The following is a 17615-nucleotide window of genomic DNA, read 5'->3' as shown; positions in this document are numbered from 1 at the left end:
GGATTGCAAAATAATTTTCCTATCTAAATTCCTACATTTCTAAATTAAATTATATTTACATAATCGAATAAGAAACCCCAAGTTATATTCGAGCGGAATAAAATGAGAAAACAATTTTACAACTCAGAAGAAAAATAGAGAAAACGCAGGACATACAAGCCCTATATAATATTACAACTATTTAACCATAAAAACACAATCATATTGGTCTTTAATGTCCATAATCATCCACATAAGAACATAATAATATGCATAATAAAAATATATTGCATGATTTAATTCTAATAATTGGTGTTATGGGTAATTTTTGAAAATAATATTTCTAACATTTAGAAATATTAAATCAAATTTAATTTGATAATTTTCCAAACATAATAAATTTTATTTAGTATAGATTTTCATTGAAAAACCATTTTAAAAAATTTAATAAGAAAATCAATCATATTAAGATTCTTATTAATATCCTAAACTATTTTATGATTAATGAAATAAAAATTTCCAACTTAAAAACTCTCTTTATTTAAAAAAAAAAAACTATTTTTCTAAATATTTTTTAATTAAATATTTTACTCAAATCGTAATCCAATTAGGATATTACAAAACACAAAAATCTTGAATTAAACATTTTAATTCTATCCTAATCATATTAGAAAAATTAATTCTATAATTAAGTAAATTTAGAATTTTAATTTTAAAATATAAAATCAATTTTTTATACATAAAGGGCAAAATCATAATTCTTTCCCAATAATACCCTAGAAGTAATTATGTATAAGTTGCAAGGGTAGATTCGTGACTCTACCCCTCAAAAGACCCTAAAATAAGCTAAGAGGCAGAATCATAACCATACCCCTTCTTCTTCTCTTTGCAGTTACCAGTAGTGACTATGATAAAATGGCAACAAGCGTTGTCACTGGGTTTTTAGTAGCGTGAGGGTCTGCCCTTGTGTTGGTGGCCACATTTATAGCGACAACGAAGGTTGTCGTTAGGTTTGGTACTGTGCAAGGTGCTACACCACCTCTAGGTGAGGCAATAGCCTCGCACTGGGCGGCAGTGTTTGTCACCTCCAATGCAAGGTAGCAGCTTCACGTTGGAAGGAAGTAATGCCAGACACATTGGTGTTGTTGTGGTAAGGGCAGCAGACATGGCCGTTAACTCTGTCGCTAGTGGCGACCTAGCCTAGTACATTAGACACTAGTCAAATGCACCAGCAGTCCTAGTATCCCATAACTACCAAAACCCTTTTTTAAAAAAAATGGTGGCATCCGGCTAGATCTGAAAAATCTTGCCATATCTAGCCAGAATAGTAAACAAAAAGTTTATTTTTTGAAAAACATGAGAGAGAAAAAAATGTTTTTAGAAAAATAGATTTGCACACAAATTTAATTTTCAATTAACACCAATAACAATCACAACATGCAATTAACAACCCTAATTGTCTAATGAAGGTTTCACTACCACTGTTAGGTTTCCCGAAACATATACACGCAGAGAAAACAATAAATTTAATTTTTTTCAAGATTTTTAAGGATCATGTTAGATAGATCTAGAGTTGGTTAGGGTTTATGAGAATATTACCTGAAGATCAAATGTTCTTTTTGAATTTGAATATTTGCTTCAAGGTTGGGTTGTCATAAAACACAAGCAGTCTAAATATTCAGCCTCTAATAGTAATCTATATGAAGCATCAATGAGAAATATCCTAAAACCTTTTAGGATAAAGAGGTCTTTATACCTTAGAGTACTAACTCTTTTCTTTTATGTTTGAAGTGTTTCTCTACTGTATTTTCCTCACATTCTCTTAGGAAATAAGAGATATAATATTCTATTTATAGACAAACCTAAAAATCCTATAAATAAAAAAATATCAATTTTCTCCTTAAATAATATCACATATATTATTTTAGAATATTTTTAGAAATTTATTTAATCAACTCCCCACTTGATTTTTTCTAAGTTTAGAATTGTAATACCTTGTATTAATTACATTTTAGTTCTTAATTTCTAAAATTTATTTACAATTAAGTCACACTTGAATAATCATCTTATTTTAATTATTGACCAATGATTTTTATGCATGTAACTCATTAGGCTCCCTAATAAATTGGCTTAAATATGAATTATAATTCTAAATAAAATAAGATTAAATAAATTAAACAATTTAATTTATTATCAATTCAATAATTGATTGACTTGTATTTAAAGATCAAATATAATGTTCAGCAACTTGTCATGATCTTATAAATATTAGAAAAGTCATAAGTGGTTTGACTTAACCTTTCAGTGACTAGTTTCTCATTATAATTATTATCTCTTCATCAATGATGTTCAGATTTAGATATTATAACATGGATTATGTCTATTTTTTAATCATGCTAATTCTTAACATTATAGTCATTGATTCTTTGAATAAGATTTTAAAAATCGTTTCTAAACTCATTTCATTTTGACTAAGAATTTCACAATCAATATTATTTGAGAACAAATGCAATATTTTTTCTAATTCACATAAGGTGATAAATCTTCTCTTGTTTACTTAAATACCTTTATATAGTTTATACTATACCCAATATTTGCTCATTTGTTACCCTTCATTAGGACAACATGTGGTCAAGATCAAAGTATAACATTACCTATATAAGATAACTTAATGATCTTAAATCTAAGGATCACTTACACAATTATCACGAGAACCTTTCCATAGACATGGATGATTTCTCCATATGGAATTCTCTTGCGAGTTAGTTTAGTGTACATGTCATCCGATGAAAACCTACATATTAGTTCTAGGTATCTCTCATATCTCAGTTTATGAGAGCAACTGTTTTTTTCATAAAAGAACAAACATAATAAGCAACAGTCTTAACAACTCTAATTAATATCCAATCTTAATAAAACATTGACAAGGATTATTTAGGAATAATACTTTGATATAATAGAAATCTCATTATTATAACAACTTTATAATTTCCTTTGCTAATCTATTTTTTTCTCATGGACTTTAACTTTACTCTAGATTTGTTAATTAAACATTAGATTCATTAATCAAATATAAATGAATATTAAGAATAAAAAAAATCTTTATTAATAATAAATATATGATGCGAGATTGTCCTTTATTTTGCTAATTTAAAGTTTTCAAGAAAGTTTGCAACTTGACCCAACAAAAACTTAGTACGAGAATCACTCAACTACACAAAGAAAAAAAAGAACATAATATGCAGCAACCATAAATAAAAATTTATCAACTGAATAAAAATACTTACATAAGAGTATTTATATGTAAACCTTAAAACTAATGGGTCAGACATGCACCCATTTTAAATAAATCCTAAACTAATTAAAATAAGGTTTAAAATAATAAAAATAAATAAAACAATAGTCTAAGATTATTTTTCACCCTTTTCCACATATGATAATGAAAAATACCCAAGAGAAATAATTGTTGAAGAATTCTTACTAAACAAAAGCTACCTTGTAAAATAAGAATTAATTTCTGACAAATTAATTCTTCTTGTTTGATATGAAATCCTTGTAAAATAAGTAAGCCAAAGGCTACCATACAATTTGCCAATAACATTAAGGATTCCTTGTAGTAAATGGAATCATAACTATTAGGGAAATAATATTTTTGCTTTTTTCATACTTTGTTGGTAGATTCTAAGCTCAACTTCAAACACGTTGTTCTTTCTCATTCGGATGAATTAACAAGCCTACCATATATCGTTTGAAAGGTAAAGATGTATAATTCCCAACCTAATGAGAGCAACACCCAAAATCCTATTGTAGCTTCAAATATGATCTAAAAAGTAGACAAAGATCTAGACTGACAGATTTGAACCTTTTTGACCTAAGTCTTTTGACTTCACCGATTGAACTTCTCTTGGATCCACTTTGTTTTAGGCCTTAGAATAGACCTAATGGACACTCCTAATAGTTCCTTTGATGTTGTAGTCAAGACCGCATTATCTTCTCTCTTCTCAAAAGAATTTGACTTTGAATCATCACCTACATCAAACAAAGAAAGATCATAAACTTTGAATATAACACTAACATTATACTCATATTGTAGATCCACTTTGTAGGCATTGACTCCTTCAAGGAATCTAAATGAACCATATCCTCTAAGCATCAAGTTTGATTTTCTATGTCTAGAAAAACTCTCTTTGCGTATATGCACCCAAACTCAATCTCTTGGTTCAAAGACAACTCTTTTTCATCTTTTTTTTTTGTTTCGTATGCATACTACTCATTCTTTTTCTCAACATGTTGTCGTACCTTCCTAAGCAATTCTTTTTTCACATGTGCTTTTCTATTACTGTCAAGTTTAAACCTTTCATCAACAAGTAAAGAAATCAAATCTAGTAGAGTTAAACCATAAACTATTTTAAAATGATAAAGAATTTTTCTAATTTAGTACATTAACACATAATGATTTCTTTTGTAACATATTAAACAAAAATCATAAATACTTAATATGCTCACTTAAATTCTTACTATGAATACCATCAAAGTAATTAATAACAAAGCTACCTAAGAATGCACATAATATATGATTCATCAATCTCATAAACTTACTATGTGCAATAGTATAACTACACAACATGACTAACCATTCAAACAATCCACATTTAGTTTTAAAGTTATTTTTCCTTTTTATCCCCTTTTTTCATCTTAATTTGATGATAACTAATTTTCAAATCAATTTTACTTAACATACAAGATCCATGCAACTTATTAAGATTATCATCAAGTCTAAGGATAAGATGTTTATACTTCACCATACTATTATTGATTGCATCCTTTATCAATGGCAAACCAGTATGGATCTCATCAGGTCATACATAGCAAAATCTGGACAACAAATTCGATCCTTTACCCGAAAGCCTTAACAAACTCTGATCGACCTAAAATTTTAACCTAAGATACACATAAATGTATAAAAACTTCTGGAAATATTTCAGTTTGATTCAATTGTTAGATCGAAAACTATACTTGGTGGTGTAAAGTTGCATAGTAAGACAGATAAAGCTCAAATTTAAATTTAATTGTTCTATATCATCCTCAAAATCCTTTAATAATGATATAGCAACATTAGGAATAAAAGAGTTAAGATTCTTAGTGTTAAAATATGTCTTCTTATACACAAGTAAAATCATAGGCATGTTAAAAAAAACAAGCACTCTTGATCTCGTTTTATTTTGTATAAAAACTTAAGTGTTTATCTATATTTTCTACACTATCTTTTTATCTCATTCTTATTTTCTTCTCTCAACTCTCGGTTTTAATTGATTTTTTTCTCTCTCTCTTAATTGAATCTGAGTCTTTTCTCTTCTCTCTTATTCTTTCCTTACATCTTACTTAATTTTCACTCTTTAAACTTATAACCCTACATGGTTCATTTGTCTTCTCGAGTTTGCTTTCTCTTTTGGCTTTAATTGGTCTTGTTTAAGCCTTTAAAACTTTTTTTTTTTTTGCCAATTGTTTCCTCCAACATTATATAGTAACAATTTTAGATAAACATGCCTTGCTAACCATTTTCTTACATATTTTTGCATGGTAACAACGACCTCACATTGTTGTATTACCATTCCACCTTCACTTTTCTTTTTCAATTTCAATTGCTCTTCATAAATATGTCTAGGTGATAATGATGCAAGTGTATATGCCCTTCCATCCTTCTCAAAAGAATACCTATTTTGAAATCTATCATTCTTGGCCTTCCTATCAAATTGTCAAGGTTTCCCTAATAATAAATGACTAGCATGTATAGGAACCACATCACATAAAACTTCTTCCTTATACTTTTCAACTAAAAAAGAAATCAAAACTTGTTTATTCACCATAACTTCACCACATTCATTCAACCATCAAAGTTTATAAGGTTTATCATGCTTAATAGTGTTTAGATTCAATTTCTTAACAAGTATAATACTAGCAACATTAGCACAACTTCTATTATCAATAATCATACTACACATTTTGTTACTAATGTGACATCTAGTATGAAAGATGTTCTCTCTTTATTGCTCCTTTACCAATTTCATTGCAACATCAACCTTTGAAAATTTATTTTCTTTAACTTAAGAATTATCGCCCACATTTCATCATTCATTGTAGTCCTAATGGTAGGCATTTTAACTTCCTTTTACTTACGACTAGAACCTCCTTGTCTACTAATCATCTCATCAAACTTATTCATTAACACCTCCATCATAAATTCCATTATATCATGCCTTTCCTCCACAATCCTCATCCTTTTTTTGTTCAACACTTTTTGAAGACATTGTTTATACCTGAAATAAAGGTTAGAACCATAAAAAAAAATATTCTTAACACAAATCTCACATATTTACTCTCACAATAAAATTCACTCCTCTCATGTTTCCCATAATTTTATTAGGCTTTTCGTTCTAATAGTCTCGCTACGCCTTTTACTACCTATTCTTGTACTTTAGTTCTTAAAAATAACTTAGTAACTTATTAAACAATTATCTAAACTACACAATGATTTATTTTATGTTTAAAGACTCTAGAATCAACGATTCCTCAAACTTTTGAAAACAAAACTTGAGGACAAACTTATGAGTAGCAATGTAAATTTATGAGAATATAATGACAAAAACAAAGACATGAAATAAAGCAAGGATTATTATTAAGAAACAACAAAAACTACAAAATTCAAGAAAATAAAGAAAACGATGTAAGAAATCAAGAAACTAAAGAAATTGATACAAGATAATTCTATTCGACTTAAATTTGCAAGAAATCAATCAAGATCACCAAGAATTTCCAAGAAGAATTTTCGGTTAAACCCTAGTTCATGCAAGATCCAAAATTTTCAAATTGCTTCTCCAAGAATCCTTTCAAGATTTTTTATTTTGATTTATTTTCTTTATTTTTATAAGTGTCGAATTTCTTAAATCACAAAAATAAATACAATTTGTTGTTTGTATGCAATGTTTTTGGCAACTTTAAGACTTTCCCTTCAAAATTGATTTTCTTCTTCCTATTTTTTTGTAGAAATGAAAATTAAAAAGATATAACTTGAAATTACTCGTGTTTTGATACCAAATTGATGTGGAATTGTTCCTTAAATTATTAATTTGAGGTTTTGAAGAAAGTGTGCAACTTGACTCAATAAGAACCTTGCTTTGAAGAGCAAAAGTTATATGCAATTGATCATCACCACCCAACACTTATAATGAAATGTGAACGAGAAGTATAAATCACAACGAATGATCAATCTTTCGAAGAGTTTGCAAGTTCAATAAAAAACTTAGTATGAGAATCACTCGACAATACAAAGAGAAAAAGACACACAATGTGCAACAACCATATATAAAAAATCATCAACTGAATAAAAATATTTACATAAGAGTATTTAAATGTAAATCATAAAACTAATGGGCCAGACATGTACTCATTTTAAATAAAACCCAAAGTAATTAAAATAAGGTTTAAAATAATAAAATAAAAAAAATGGTCCAAGATTATTTTTCATCCTTTGCCACATATGATAGTGAAAATTACCTATAGAAATAATTGTTGAAGGATTCTTGTTGAAAGAAAGTCTGATGCCATGTAAAATAGAAATTATTTTCTTACCAATAAATTCTTCTTATTTGATATGAAATTCTTGTAAAATAAGTAAGTTAAAAGCTACCACACAAGTTCTTAATAACATTAAGAATTCCTTGTAGTAAATGAAATTTATAACTTTTAAGGAAATAATGTCTTTTCTATTTTCATACTTTACTAGCAGATTTTAGGCTCAACTTTAAATATATTATTCTCTCTCTTCCAGATTAATTAGCAGGCTTACCATATATTATTAGTTTCTAACCTAATTGGAATCACATCTAAAATCATACTGTAGTTTCAGATGTGACCTAAAAAGCAGAGAAAGTCTAAATTAATAAATTTAAACCTTTTTAACTCAAACTTCTTGACTTAGCCCTCATTTTATATCTTAGAATAGATTCAATTAATACTCATGTCATTAACCGATTAGCTAGAAGGCATATTCAATATCAATATAGTGGTATATGATAGATGATTTATTGATTTAGAAGTGCACATTGATTTAGAAGTGCACGTGATTGTTCTGTTTCGAAAAAATTACATTGAAACGGCCAGTTTTCTCTTTCCATCGGTCTGCAGGGCCACTAAGACCACCACTAGATGCTGATGATATTCTCTTGAGGGTAGATTTTGTAAGAGAGGTTGATGCTTTACTCCAAGAGGTTCGGCAAGAACATAGTAGAGAACAGAATGTAGAGGGGCTTGATCCTGAATCCGTGACAAGACTACTGAAGCAACCGGAGAAGCAACGAACAATAACACAAAGTAGAAGCTCTGCTAGACCTGGCCATTAATTTTAAAATGGTAGCCAGATATGTGGTTGTTTGCTGAATAAGTTAAGGGAAAAGATAAACAACGATACCTGCGTGTTCGATATTGTCTACCTCTGAAAAAGTTATGTTTCTGTGATAAGGAGCTCCATAATCAAAGAATTAGAGCAGAGCTTGTATTTATAGTTGTTCCGTTTGAACTGCATGAAAATTTGTTACGGAACCTTGTGTATGCTGCATAGACGTCATTTGGAGTGTAATATACACGTTAGGGATTCTTTTTGAGAATGGAAGCTTCACCTTGCCCTTCAATCAAGATTTGAATCAATTGGCTTGCAATTGGCTTCACTGCTTTTAATAAGAAAAATGGTGAGTGCTAATGGACTTGCTGGAACATGCAGTTGTAGCTTGAGGGTTGTCCTGATTAGACTTATTATAGAAAATGTAAAACGAATTACAGATAATAAATTCATTGAAAGAAACGAAAGTATGCACTCGCAGTATTGGAAAAACATCCTTATTTTCCGCATTACAATCCCATATAATAGAATTAATCTACAAGAAAAGAGTTCTGATCCTATATTTGCAAATGTTTGAGTGTCGAAGAAAATGAGAGTGACGGTATCAATCATCATGGATGTTGGCTTCAAGCAGTATGCAGCTGTGAGATTTCATTTCATAAGGCTGCCTAATGACAGGCTCACTATCATTTGAGAAGAACCCTGGGAATGGAAGAGCTGTATCAACCAAGCGATGCCATGCCATCCCTTCAGGGACTTCGGGTAGAGTGACACTCTCTGAGCGTCCCGCTGCATTGAAAGCAATGAACATGTCACCCTCTACATGGGAAGATTCAGAGCTCAATCCACTCCCTGGGTTGTCAACCTTCAGTGTCATGGCAAGGAACTTGCAGGATGGATCTTCCCATCTTGGGGGATTCTGGTCACTTCCATGCCAGTCAATATTTTCTTCCTTCAAAAAGTTTCTCTTCTGAAGGAGGTCACTTCGCCTCATTCTCAAGGAACTCAAAAATGAGATGAACTGTGTGGTTTGGATACCAAAACCTGTTGACAGCGCATTCCAATCAAAAGGTTTTCTGCTACCATATGAAGTGGAACCCCCAGAAGATTGGCCACACTCATCTCCCATGTTTAGAACTGGAACACCAAGTGAAACAAACAAAACAAAGAGATAGTTACGGATTTGTTTCAGTCGTCTTTCAAGGATAGTGGTTTTGTTTGTGGGTCCTTCTTCTCCACAATTCCAACTTAATTCTGAAGCTAACTCATCGCCACTGAAGCTGACTAAGTCCACAAGAGGAAGTCCAAAGTTCCTGGTGATAAAATTGAAAGAGAAGGCTGGGCCTCGTCCGCTAGAAAAGATGTCCCCACTCCCACAAAGCCGTGTTGCGAGGTCACTAAGAAGACCCTCACCCCTCAAAAAATTTCTTATATCGTAACAAAATTTTGTATTCATTTCAGCCCATTTCTTCCAATGAGGAAAGGCAGTTTCCTTTGCCTCCAGTTCTTTGGGATCCCAACAATCTGCAATGATCTTTGTCTTTGAGAACAATGGATCAAAGGCTATTGCTTCAACAACGGGAGGACGAGACAAATATTCACCACCAAACGACCTCAACAGAGATAAAGCATTTATGAAACAGAAACCATCTATGTGAAACTCAGTAACCCAGTGCTGTAGACTATCCAGAATCACCCTTTGGACGATAGGATGATTACAATTCAAAGCATTTTGTGAGTCCAAACCTGTAGTAATGCTGGTGCAATAGTAGGATGAGTCATCAATTCCTTGTAATGCTCCAGCTTCAGCAGTATGGGTGAAAACAACTTCCAGCAAAACTTCTATCCCATTGGCATGCAATCTCTTTACCATCTCTTTCATCGAGCTAATGGCAGCCACGGAGCCATTAGAAGGACCATAAACGTTTGATGGTGAAAAGAAATGACATGGAAAATACGGCCCCTTTTGCTCATCAAACGGAAATATTGACTCTAATAGGACTGCATTCACACCAAGATTCTTAAAATGACTTAACTTCTCAATCAAACCAGCAAAGGTCCCTGCAGCATCACTGGATATCTGGCTAGAGTTGTCTTTTGTAAAACGCATCACATTCACCCGATAAACAACTAGTTTCTCCATTTCCAAGTGAGGAGGAACATCATCACTCCAATCAAAAACAGGTTCTTTGCATAATCGTCCCAGATACTTAGGCAGCAGGCCAGATACATTATCTGTGACGGAATTAATGATAATTTTAGAATATGGATCCAAAAGAACACGGCCAGCATCAAATTTATCTGCGTCACTCTGAAGAGCAGCTCCTTTACATCGATAACCATAGCTCAGAAAAGTCCATGCACCTTCCAGTGAGGCATGCCAGATATCACCTGATCGATTAACATATGGATCTAGATCGAGCTCTAAGGCAGGCTTGCCTGATGTACTATCATCATACAAACATAGAACGCAACCCGCCGCGTTCCTTGAAAAAAATGCAAAATTCATGGAACCATCAGTAGAAAAGGAAAGACCAAGTGGAGTTGGATAACCAGAATCAAATCCAATCGGAACACAAAAATTAGACTTGTTATGATTCCTGATTTCCACAACACTTGATGTAGGTTTGAGAAAAAATGAGAGGTAGAAGGGGGTTTGTTTAGCTTCAAACTCCAACTCAGTAGCAAACCTAGCACAAGAATTCTGTAAGAGCGGAGTCTCTCTGGTCCTGGCATGAGAGGATGAGTCAAGAGGCATGAAACATGACGAATCAGACGTGTATATGCCCCAGATAAGCATCAGACTAATACTATCACTAGCACCCAATTCCAAGGATGAAACTTCAACATAAACTGCATACTTCCCGTTTATCTTCCCAACAGAAATTTTGACATGACCACCAATTTCCGTCCGAAATCGATAAGTCGAAACTTCCTTTAGTTGGTCAACTAATGGATTGCTTGAAGTAAACATCATCTGCTCAGTTGGCTGGGCAGCAACTCTTGATCTAGCAAACAACAATCTCGAATCTTTACCAACATCCATCCTCCCAAACCGCCTTGTGGGTCTGGATTTTTTAGTTTTACAGACATAATGAATCGATTTAGATGATTCTACGGATCCACAGTTACAGAAGCATAATGGGGTTATTGCAAGTAAGGGAGAAAGAGTTGTCATATCTCCTCCAAAACCCAAAAACCCTTGCTTTCCTACAGATAGTAAACTAACCCAAATTAACAAAAAGGAAGAATAACAAAAGAGATGCATCCCATGATCAAATATCTTATTTAAGATCAGATAATAACTATGATTTGAGTGAGGGAGAAAAGAGAATGCAATGTATGTAAAGCCGATTCAGAAACAAGTTGAAGCCCATAAATAGAAAAGGAATTAGAACTTACATTAATCTATGAATGATTATTGATTGAAATGAGATCAGAGAACAAACGAGTGAGAGAGAGAGTGTCCGAGTCACTAATAAGAGTGGAGTGAAGTGAAGTGAAGGTGTGTTCAATGATGACAGAGAGATCTGTCTCTGGTTTGGATGGATTTTTTATTTTATACTCTTTTTTTTTGTTTGTTTGTTTTATCTGTTGCATTTGCAAATTTAAGGACCGCAAAGCTCATCGATTCAAAATGCTACCTTTATTTATTTATTATTTTTATAACTCAAAATGCTTGCTTTGTTTTTTATTTTATGAGTGATACAATGAATTTTATTTATTTTTACATAAATATTTAGATTGGAATTGAGGTTTATTGTCCTAATATTTCATTCTATTTTTTAAATATTTAATTAAATATTATGTGTGATATGTGTGTATGTATATTATTTTTTGATTTGTTCAAGTCATTTTAAAATAGTGCAACTAATTATAATTATGCTTATATGATTGATGGATTTTTGTTAAGTTGAATTTCACATTCATATAAAGACATTTTTGTTTTAGTTTTTTCATTAATCTTGATTGTCTAAGATTTTTACATATCTTATTATTATATTTTAACTTAGTTACAGTAATTTTATTATGATTTTTACTATTTATTTATTTGAATATCATTTATGGATTTACAATTTTTTTCAACTCTTCTTTTCAAATATTATATTACAATTTGATACGTTAAAAATGATTGACAATATTATTAACATTCAAGTTCTGTGTAATTTAATATGGTATATATTGTGATATAAATTAAGTTAGGTTTAAATTTTACATTAAAATATGTATTAGCTAGTTTTGTAAGATTAGAAATATTTCTTAAATTGTACATTTAATTGGGCTGAAACTTCACATGAAAATACTAGATATATAGAACTATATTGTGGTAAAATTTTAAATCATTCGAAGTCCGAGAACATATTATTTAAATTAACCGAAGTTACTTTTACTGTTTTTATAAATTCAACGATAAAGTGTTTTTGCTTAACTATTTTCGGCTTAATTAGTCCAAACCTGTAATAAGTTAATTTTAGACCAAAAAAAATATATTAAATTAGGTTTATTTAGACCCTAAACTTATGTATGAATTTGGATTACAAGGGTTCCTAATGTTGCTTGAATTCATTGAAGAATTGGAGTTCATTTTGTCATGGGATATGTGTGGTGGCTATGAGCTTTATAAATACTTTAGTTTTAGTTGTCTTTTATTTTATTTTGTTCTCTTTAAGTTTCAACAGTTTAGAGAGAATTTCAACACTTAATTTTCTATTTATGTTTTTGGGTTTGATTAATTAGCTAAGATCCAAGGTTTATTTTAGCTTAATTATTAATTAGTTTTCAGTTATGGTCAAAGGCTTGTTTGAGTCAATACTTTCAAGTTTATTAATATAGGTTTTTGGTTAGTTTTATAAGTACATCAATTTAGCTCACAATAGTAGATCCATTAGGGTTTTTATTTTCAATAGTATAAATACTCTTTATAAGGATAAAATATTCAAACTTGATAAATACTATTGATGCCAAATTTATATAGCTTGTGTGAGAGAGATTCTTGTATTCTTTGATTTTTTATTGAACTAAATTGACATATCAAAGATTAATTGGTTTTATGACGTCTTTTTTATATTTCTTGTTCAATGAATTGGTATTCGTAGGGGTGGAGGTTCTTATTTCAATAATGATAATGCCTTGAAACATGTTTTCATTATGTGACACTCTTATCAGATCTATTTTGGCTTTTTAAGATTCATTGTCAATCTTGTTATGAATTGCGTGACCACGAAGTTCACATCATACTGTTAAATAGTAAACCAACATCCAAATGAAAAAAAAGAAGAGTAATCATATATAACCAATGAAGAAAATAAACATTTATATAAGACTATTTATAAAATTAAGAAACTAGAGAAAACTATAGAATGTTTTATCAAATAATAGTGATGAAAGTGTACAAAGAAAAACATTATACATATATATAATTTATTTTACCTACATTAGATGGAAAATATACAAGGCATGCTCTTTAATAAGTTCCTTTAGCTATAATAGCTAACAAGTATATTTTTCACCCATGACATTATTGCTTCTTCAAATGGCTCCATATTTAAATTTTATGAATAATACCCCATAATTGTAGCATTATTGTAAAATTAGATATAATAAATAGAATCTTGTCCTAAAAATATTTCCCCAATATAAAGCTATCCTTCGAGATCCAATAAATTTCTTATCTAAAAATAAGGGTTATAGAAACAACGACTATCATTAAAAAAAAAAATACTAGTAAATCTTGTAAATATAGAAAAATAATACTATAGTTTTTTCAACACATTTTGACTATAAAAATACATACACCCTTACAATAAAATGATTATTTTTCATGATTTTTATCGTTGTTGTTATTATTGTTGTTGTACAACAACAAATATAATGATTCTTCATAATATCCTAAAAAAATTAAAAATAATGATTAGTTACAAATTAAATTATTTTGATAATAATAAAGGATTGATAAATTTATGCAATAGGATGTCATATATATATATATATATATATATATATATATATATAATATGATTGGTTCATCCTCTTATATCTTTTGCACATTAATGGAAAATCGATTGAAGAAATCGAAGCCCAAAAATCGAGAAAATTATCATGTGAACATAGAGGAGAAGCAGAATTCTTTAAAATGATTTTTACACCGACAAAGTTAATAAAAAGATCACGAGTTGGGGACTGAACCAAACATGCCATTTAAGCCCCTGAGGGTTTAAGTTAAAAGAAAGCCCTAGTTCGTAGTAGTAAATGACAGAGTGACAGGCAGACAGACAGGGCATCTTCTTCCTCCGTAGGTTTTGGTCGGCCGGTCAGTCACATTTGCAGGTATGCTCTTCAAAACCTACTCCATTTATACTACTAGAACTAAGCACTTGTTGCATAGAAAATCTCTCATAAACCCTGCTTTCAACCTCCACACCAAACCCATTTCAAGCCTCAAAGTTGTGTGGCGCAGGGACCCACAACTAGACCATGCCATTGAGAGAGATAAGCCATACAAAATCTGCTCAAAAGTTGTCAAAGAGGTCCTTAACGAACCGGGTCAAGTAATCCCACTTCGTTACCTCGAAAACAGGCGCGAGAGATTGCGCCTCAATGTAAGAATTTCTACTTTTCTTAATAAAAACCCTGCCCTCTTTGACGTTTACCAGGATCGAATCAAACCCAAGTCAGAACCCGTCCGGTTTGTCCGTGTTAGCCATCGGTTAAGGAATTTTCTTGAAGAAGAGAAAAGGATTGTTTTGGAAAATGAGGGGTGGATTGTTTCGAAATTGTGTAAGTTGCTGATGATGGCTAAGGATAAGGTCCTTAGTGTGGATAAATTGGTACATGTGAAGAGAGAATTTGGTTTTCCTAATGACTTTTTGGTTAATTTGGTTCCTAATTATCCAAACTATTTTAGGCTAATTGGTCCTCCTGAGGAGGGAAAGTCATTTCTTGAGTTGGTTGAATGGAATCCTGAGTTTGCAAAATCAATAATTGAGCAAAGAGCTGAAGATGAGTTTGGGTTGACGGGAATTCGTATTAGGCCTAATTTTTACTACAAGCTTCCTCCGGGGTTCTTCTTGAGGAAGGAGATGAGGGAGTGGATTCGGGATTGGTTGGAACTTGATTACATATCACCATATGTTGATGTGTCACACTTGGATCAAGCTTCACAGGAAATGGAGAAGAGGACTGTTGGGGTTTTCCATGAGTTGCTATCTCTTTCGTTGTTCAAGAGGATTCCAGTGCCCATACTGGGGAAGTTTAGTGATGAGTACAGGTTTTCCAACACATTTTCAAGTGTGTTCACTAGGCATCCAGGAATATTTTACATGTCACTGAAAGGAGGGATTAAGACTGCGATGCTAAGGGAAGCTTATAAGGACAGCGAGTTGATTCAAAGGGATCCTTTGCTTGAAATAAAGGACAAGTTTGTTCAGTTGTTGGAAGAGGGGTGGCAGGAGAGACAGGAGCAGTTGAGGTTACAAAGGGAAGAGGTTAAGAAGAACAGAGTAATGATGGCATTGGGGGATGGGGACACCGATGGACAAGAGAGCAGCAGGGAATTCGATGGGCAAGAAGTCAAGTGATAGCTGTGACTTCCCAAGTTATGCTGATATCGGGAGGAAACTAAGGCAAAGGAGCTGCTGATGCTTAATGATAAGGAACAATCTTCCCAGAGTTAGACACATACTGCATGATTTTCAATTCTCATTAAGGTTCTGAACTTCCATGAATATATGGCAATTAAAAGGTAGGGCTTTGTCATGATGGCCAGTGGTGATGGCTTGAGATTGCATAACCAATTAACTCTACCAATTGCGAGTTACAACATGCTAAATTTCTGCGAGTTCCTAAATGTCTTTCTTCTTTGCCTGTCCTGTGCAAGGAAGTTCAAAATGAAAAGCATTTCTAAGGAAAAAGAGACTTGATTTTGTTTTAAAACAAATTAGCTAGCTAATCTATAAATCATCTTGGGCAATTTCCATCTTCCTTTTTTGTGTGCCCAAGAGGTGATAGTTTGATGAACTACACATTCCGTTGTATGTGCTAGGCGTTGTGGTGAATATTCTTCTATATTTGGATCTTAAGTATCATTGAGGTGATGATAAAAAAAAATAAAAAATTCTTAATCTTTATCCATAAAAAAAATATTTAAATTCATCATCTAATATTTTGATTATTAAAAACTCTAATTAATCATCTAATATTTTGATTATTAAAAACTCTAATTAATCTTAGAGTCTTGATAAAATGACTAATTATATATATGGATGACATATCATTTCTAACATATTTTATTTAAGGTAAACTGTATTGTTTATTCGATTGATATAAACTAAGGTACTGTTGTGTTTTCTAACTATTGGTTTGTTTTTTGGTTAAAGTCAGTCCACCCCAAGAGAGTGGGCTATAGATTTATGGTCAAATTTAATTATTCTAAAGTCAAAATTAAAAAAAAAACTGTTTTTTAATTTAATATTGAGAATATATCTTAAATATAAGTTCATAATATCTATATTAAAAGAAATAAAATAAATTTTTAGTTTTTTTTAAATCTACGTTAAATTCTCATGAATTTTATAAACTAATTATTAAATCTAAAAATATATGTAAAGATATTAACAAATTTTTGTTTTTGAATTTTGGTATTTAAATATGCTAAATTATATCATGTATTTTTTTTTATTTCTATAAATATAATTTTTTTTTTATTTTTAAGAGAATTGGTCATATGTAATAAAAAATATTGAAATATATATTTTTTAAAAAGATTTTTGTTGTTTTTTATAATTTTTTTAAAAGAAATGCTATGTTATTTAATAATAATAAAAAATCTCACGTGTTTTTTCTTTGTATGTAAATGTATTAAAAGATTTTTGTAGGTTATAATGTTAAATATTAAATATATAGTTTTTTCCTTGACTAGAAAAGGATGAGAGGGGCTGGGTTTGTAGTTGGAGGAGCTGTTGTCCTAGTAGTTGACGGTGGTTCATGGCAAAAGGCTATTGGCAATGGTTAGAGGTTGAAGATGAGTGGTTTTTTTTTCTTTAACTAATTCTTTTTTTTCTAAAAATAATTATTTTTTTATCTAATTACTTGGTCTCCAAACAAATTTGATAATCAAGTAACCTAAAATAACTTTGGTTCTTTATTCTATATATAGCAATTTTGATCCTTTTATCCATTTTTTTTCTTGAAAAGATTTCGGTTAACTCGAATAAAATAAATTAATAATTTTAAAATAAATATG

General features: G+C 30.9%; 2 protein-coding genes across 2 annotated transcripts; one reads left to right on the top strand and one right to left on the bottom strand.

Annotated features, from left to right (window-relative positions):
• Positions 1–8799: 8799 nt before the first annotated feature.
• LOC112326438 (isoamylase 2, chloroplastic) lies at positions 8800–11945 on the bottom strand. The gene is made up of 2 exons (XM_024594056.2): positions 11777–11945; positions 8800–11584 (listed from the first exon to the last, which is right to left on the bottom strand). The coding sequence occupies exon 2, from the start codon at positions 11550–11552 to the stop codon at positions 8979–8981; it is 2574 nt and encodes an 857-aa protein (XP_024449824.1). The 5' UTR covers positions 11553–11584; positions 11777–11945; the 3' UTR covers positions 8800–8978.
• A 2604-nt stretch (positions 11946–14549) lies between these two features.
• LOC7458248 (protein WHAT'S THIS FACTOR 1 homolog, chloroplastic) lies at positions 14550–16195 on the top strand. The gene has a single exon (XM_002302791.4). It carries the CDS (start codon positions 14704–14706, stop codon positions 15949–15951), a length of 1248 nt encoding a protein of 415 aa, XP_002302827.3. The 5' UTR covers positions 14550–14703; the 3' UTR covers positions 15952–16195.
• Positions 16196–17615: the final 1420 nt, after the last annotated feature.

This window comes from Populus trichocarpa, chromosome 2, assembly GCF_000002775.5.
Source record: "Populus trichocarpa isolate Nisqually-1 chromosome 2, P.trichocarpa_v4.1, whole genome shotgun sequence".
NCBI classification, from domain to species: Eukaryota; Viridiplantae; Streptophyta; class Magnoliopsida; order Malpighiales; family Salicaceae; genus Populus; species Populus trichocarpa.
This window is presented reverse-complemented; position numbering and strand designations above follow the sequence as displayed.

What these genes read in the sequence shown, in the direction of transcription:
- LOC7458248 (XM_002302791.4), top strand. Translation starts at nt 14,704, where the DNA reads ATGCTCTTCAAAACCTACTCCATTTATACTACTAGAACTAAGCACTTG.
- LOC112326438 (XM_024594056.2), bottom strand. Translation starts at nt 11,552, where the DNA reads ATGACAACTCTTTCTCCCTTACTTGCAATAACCCCATTATGCTTCTGT.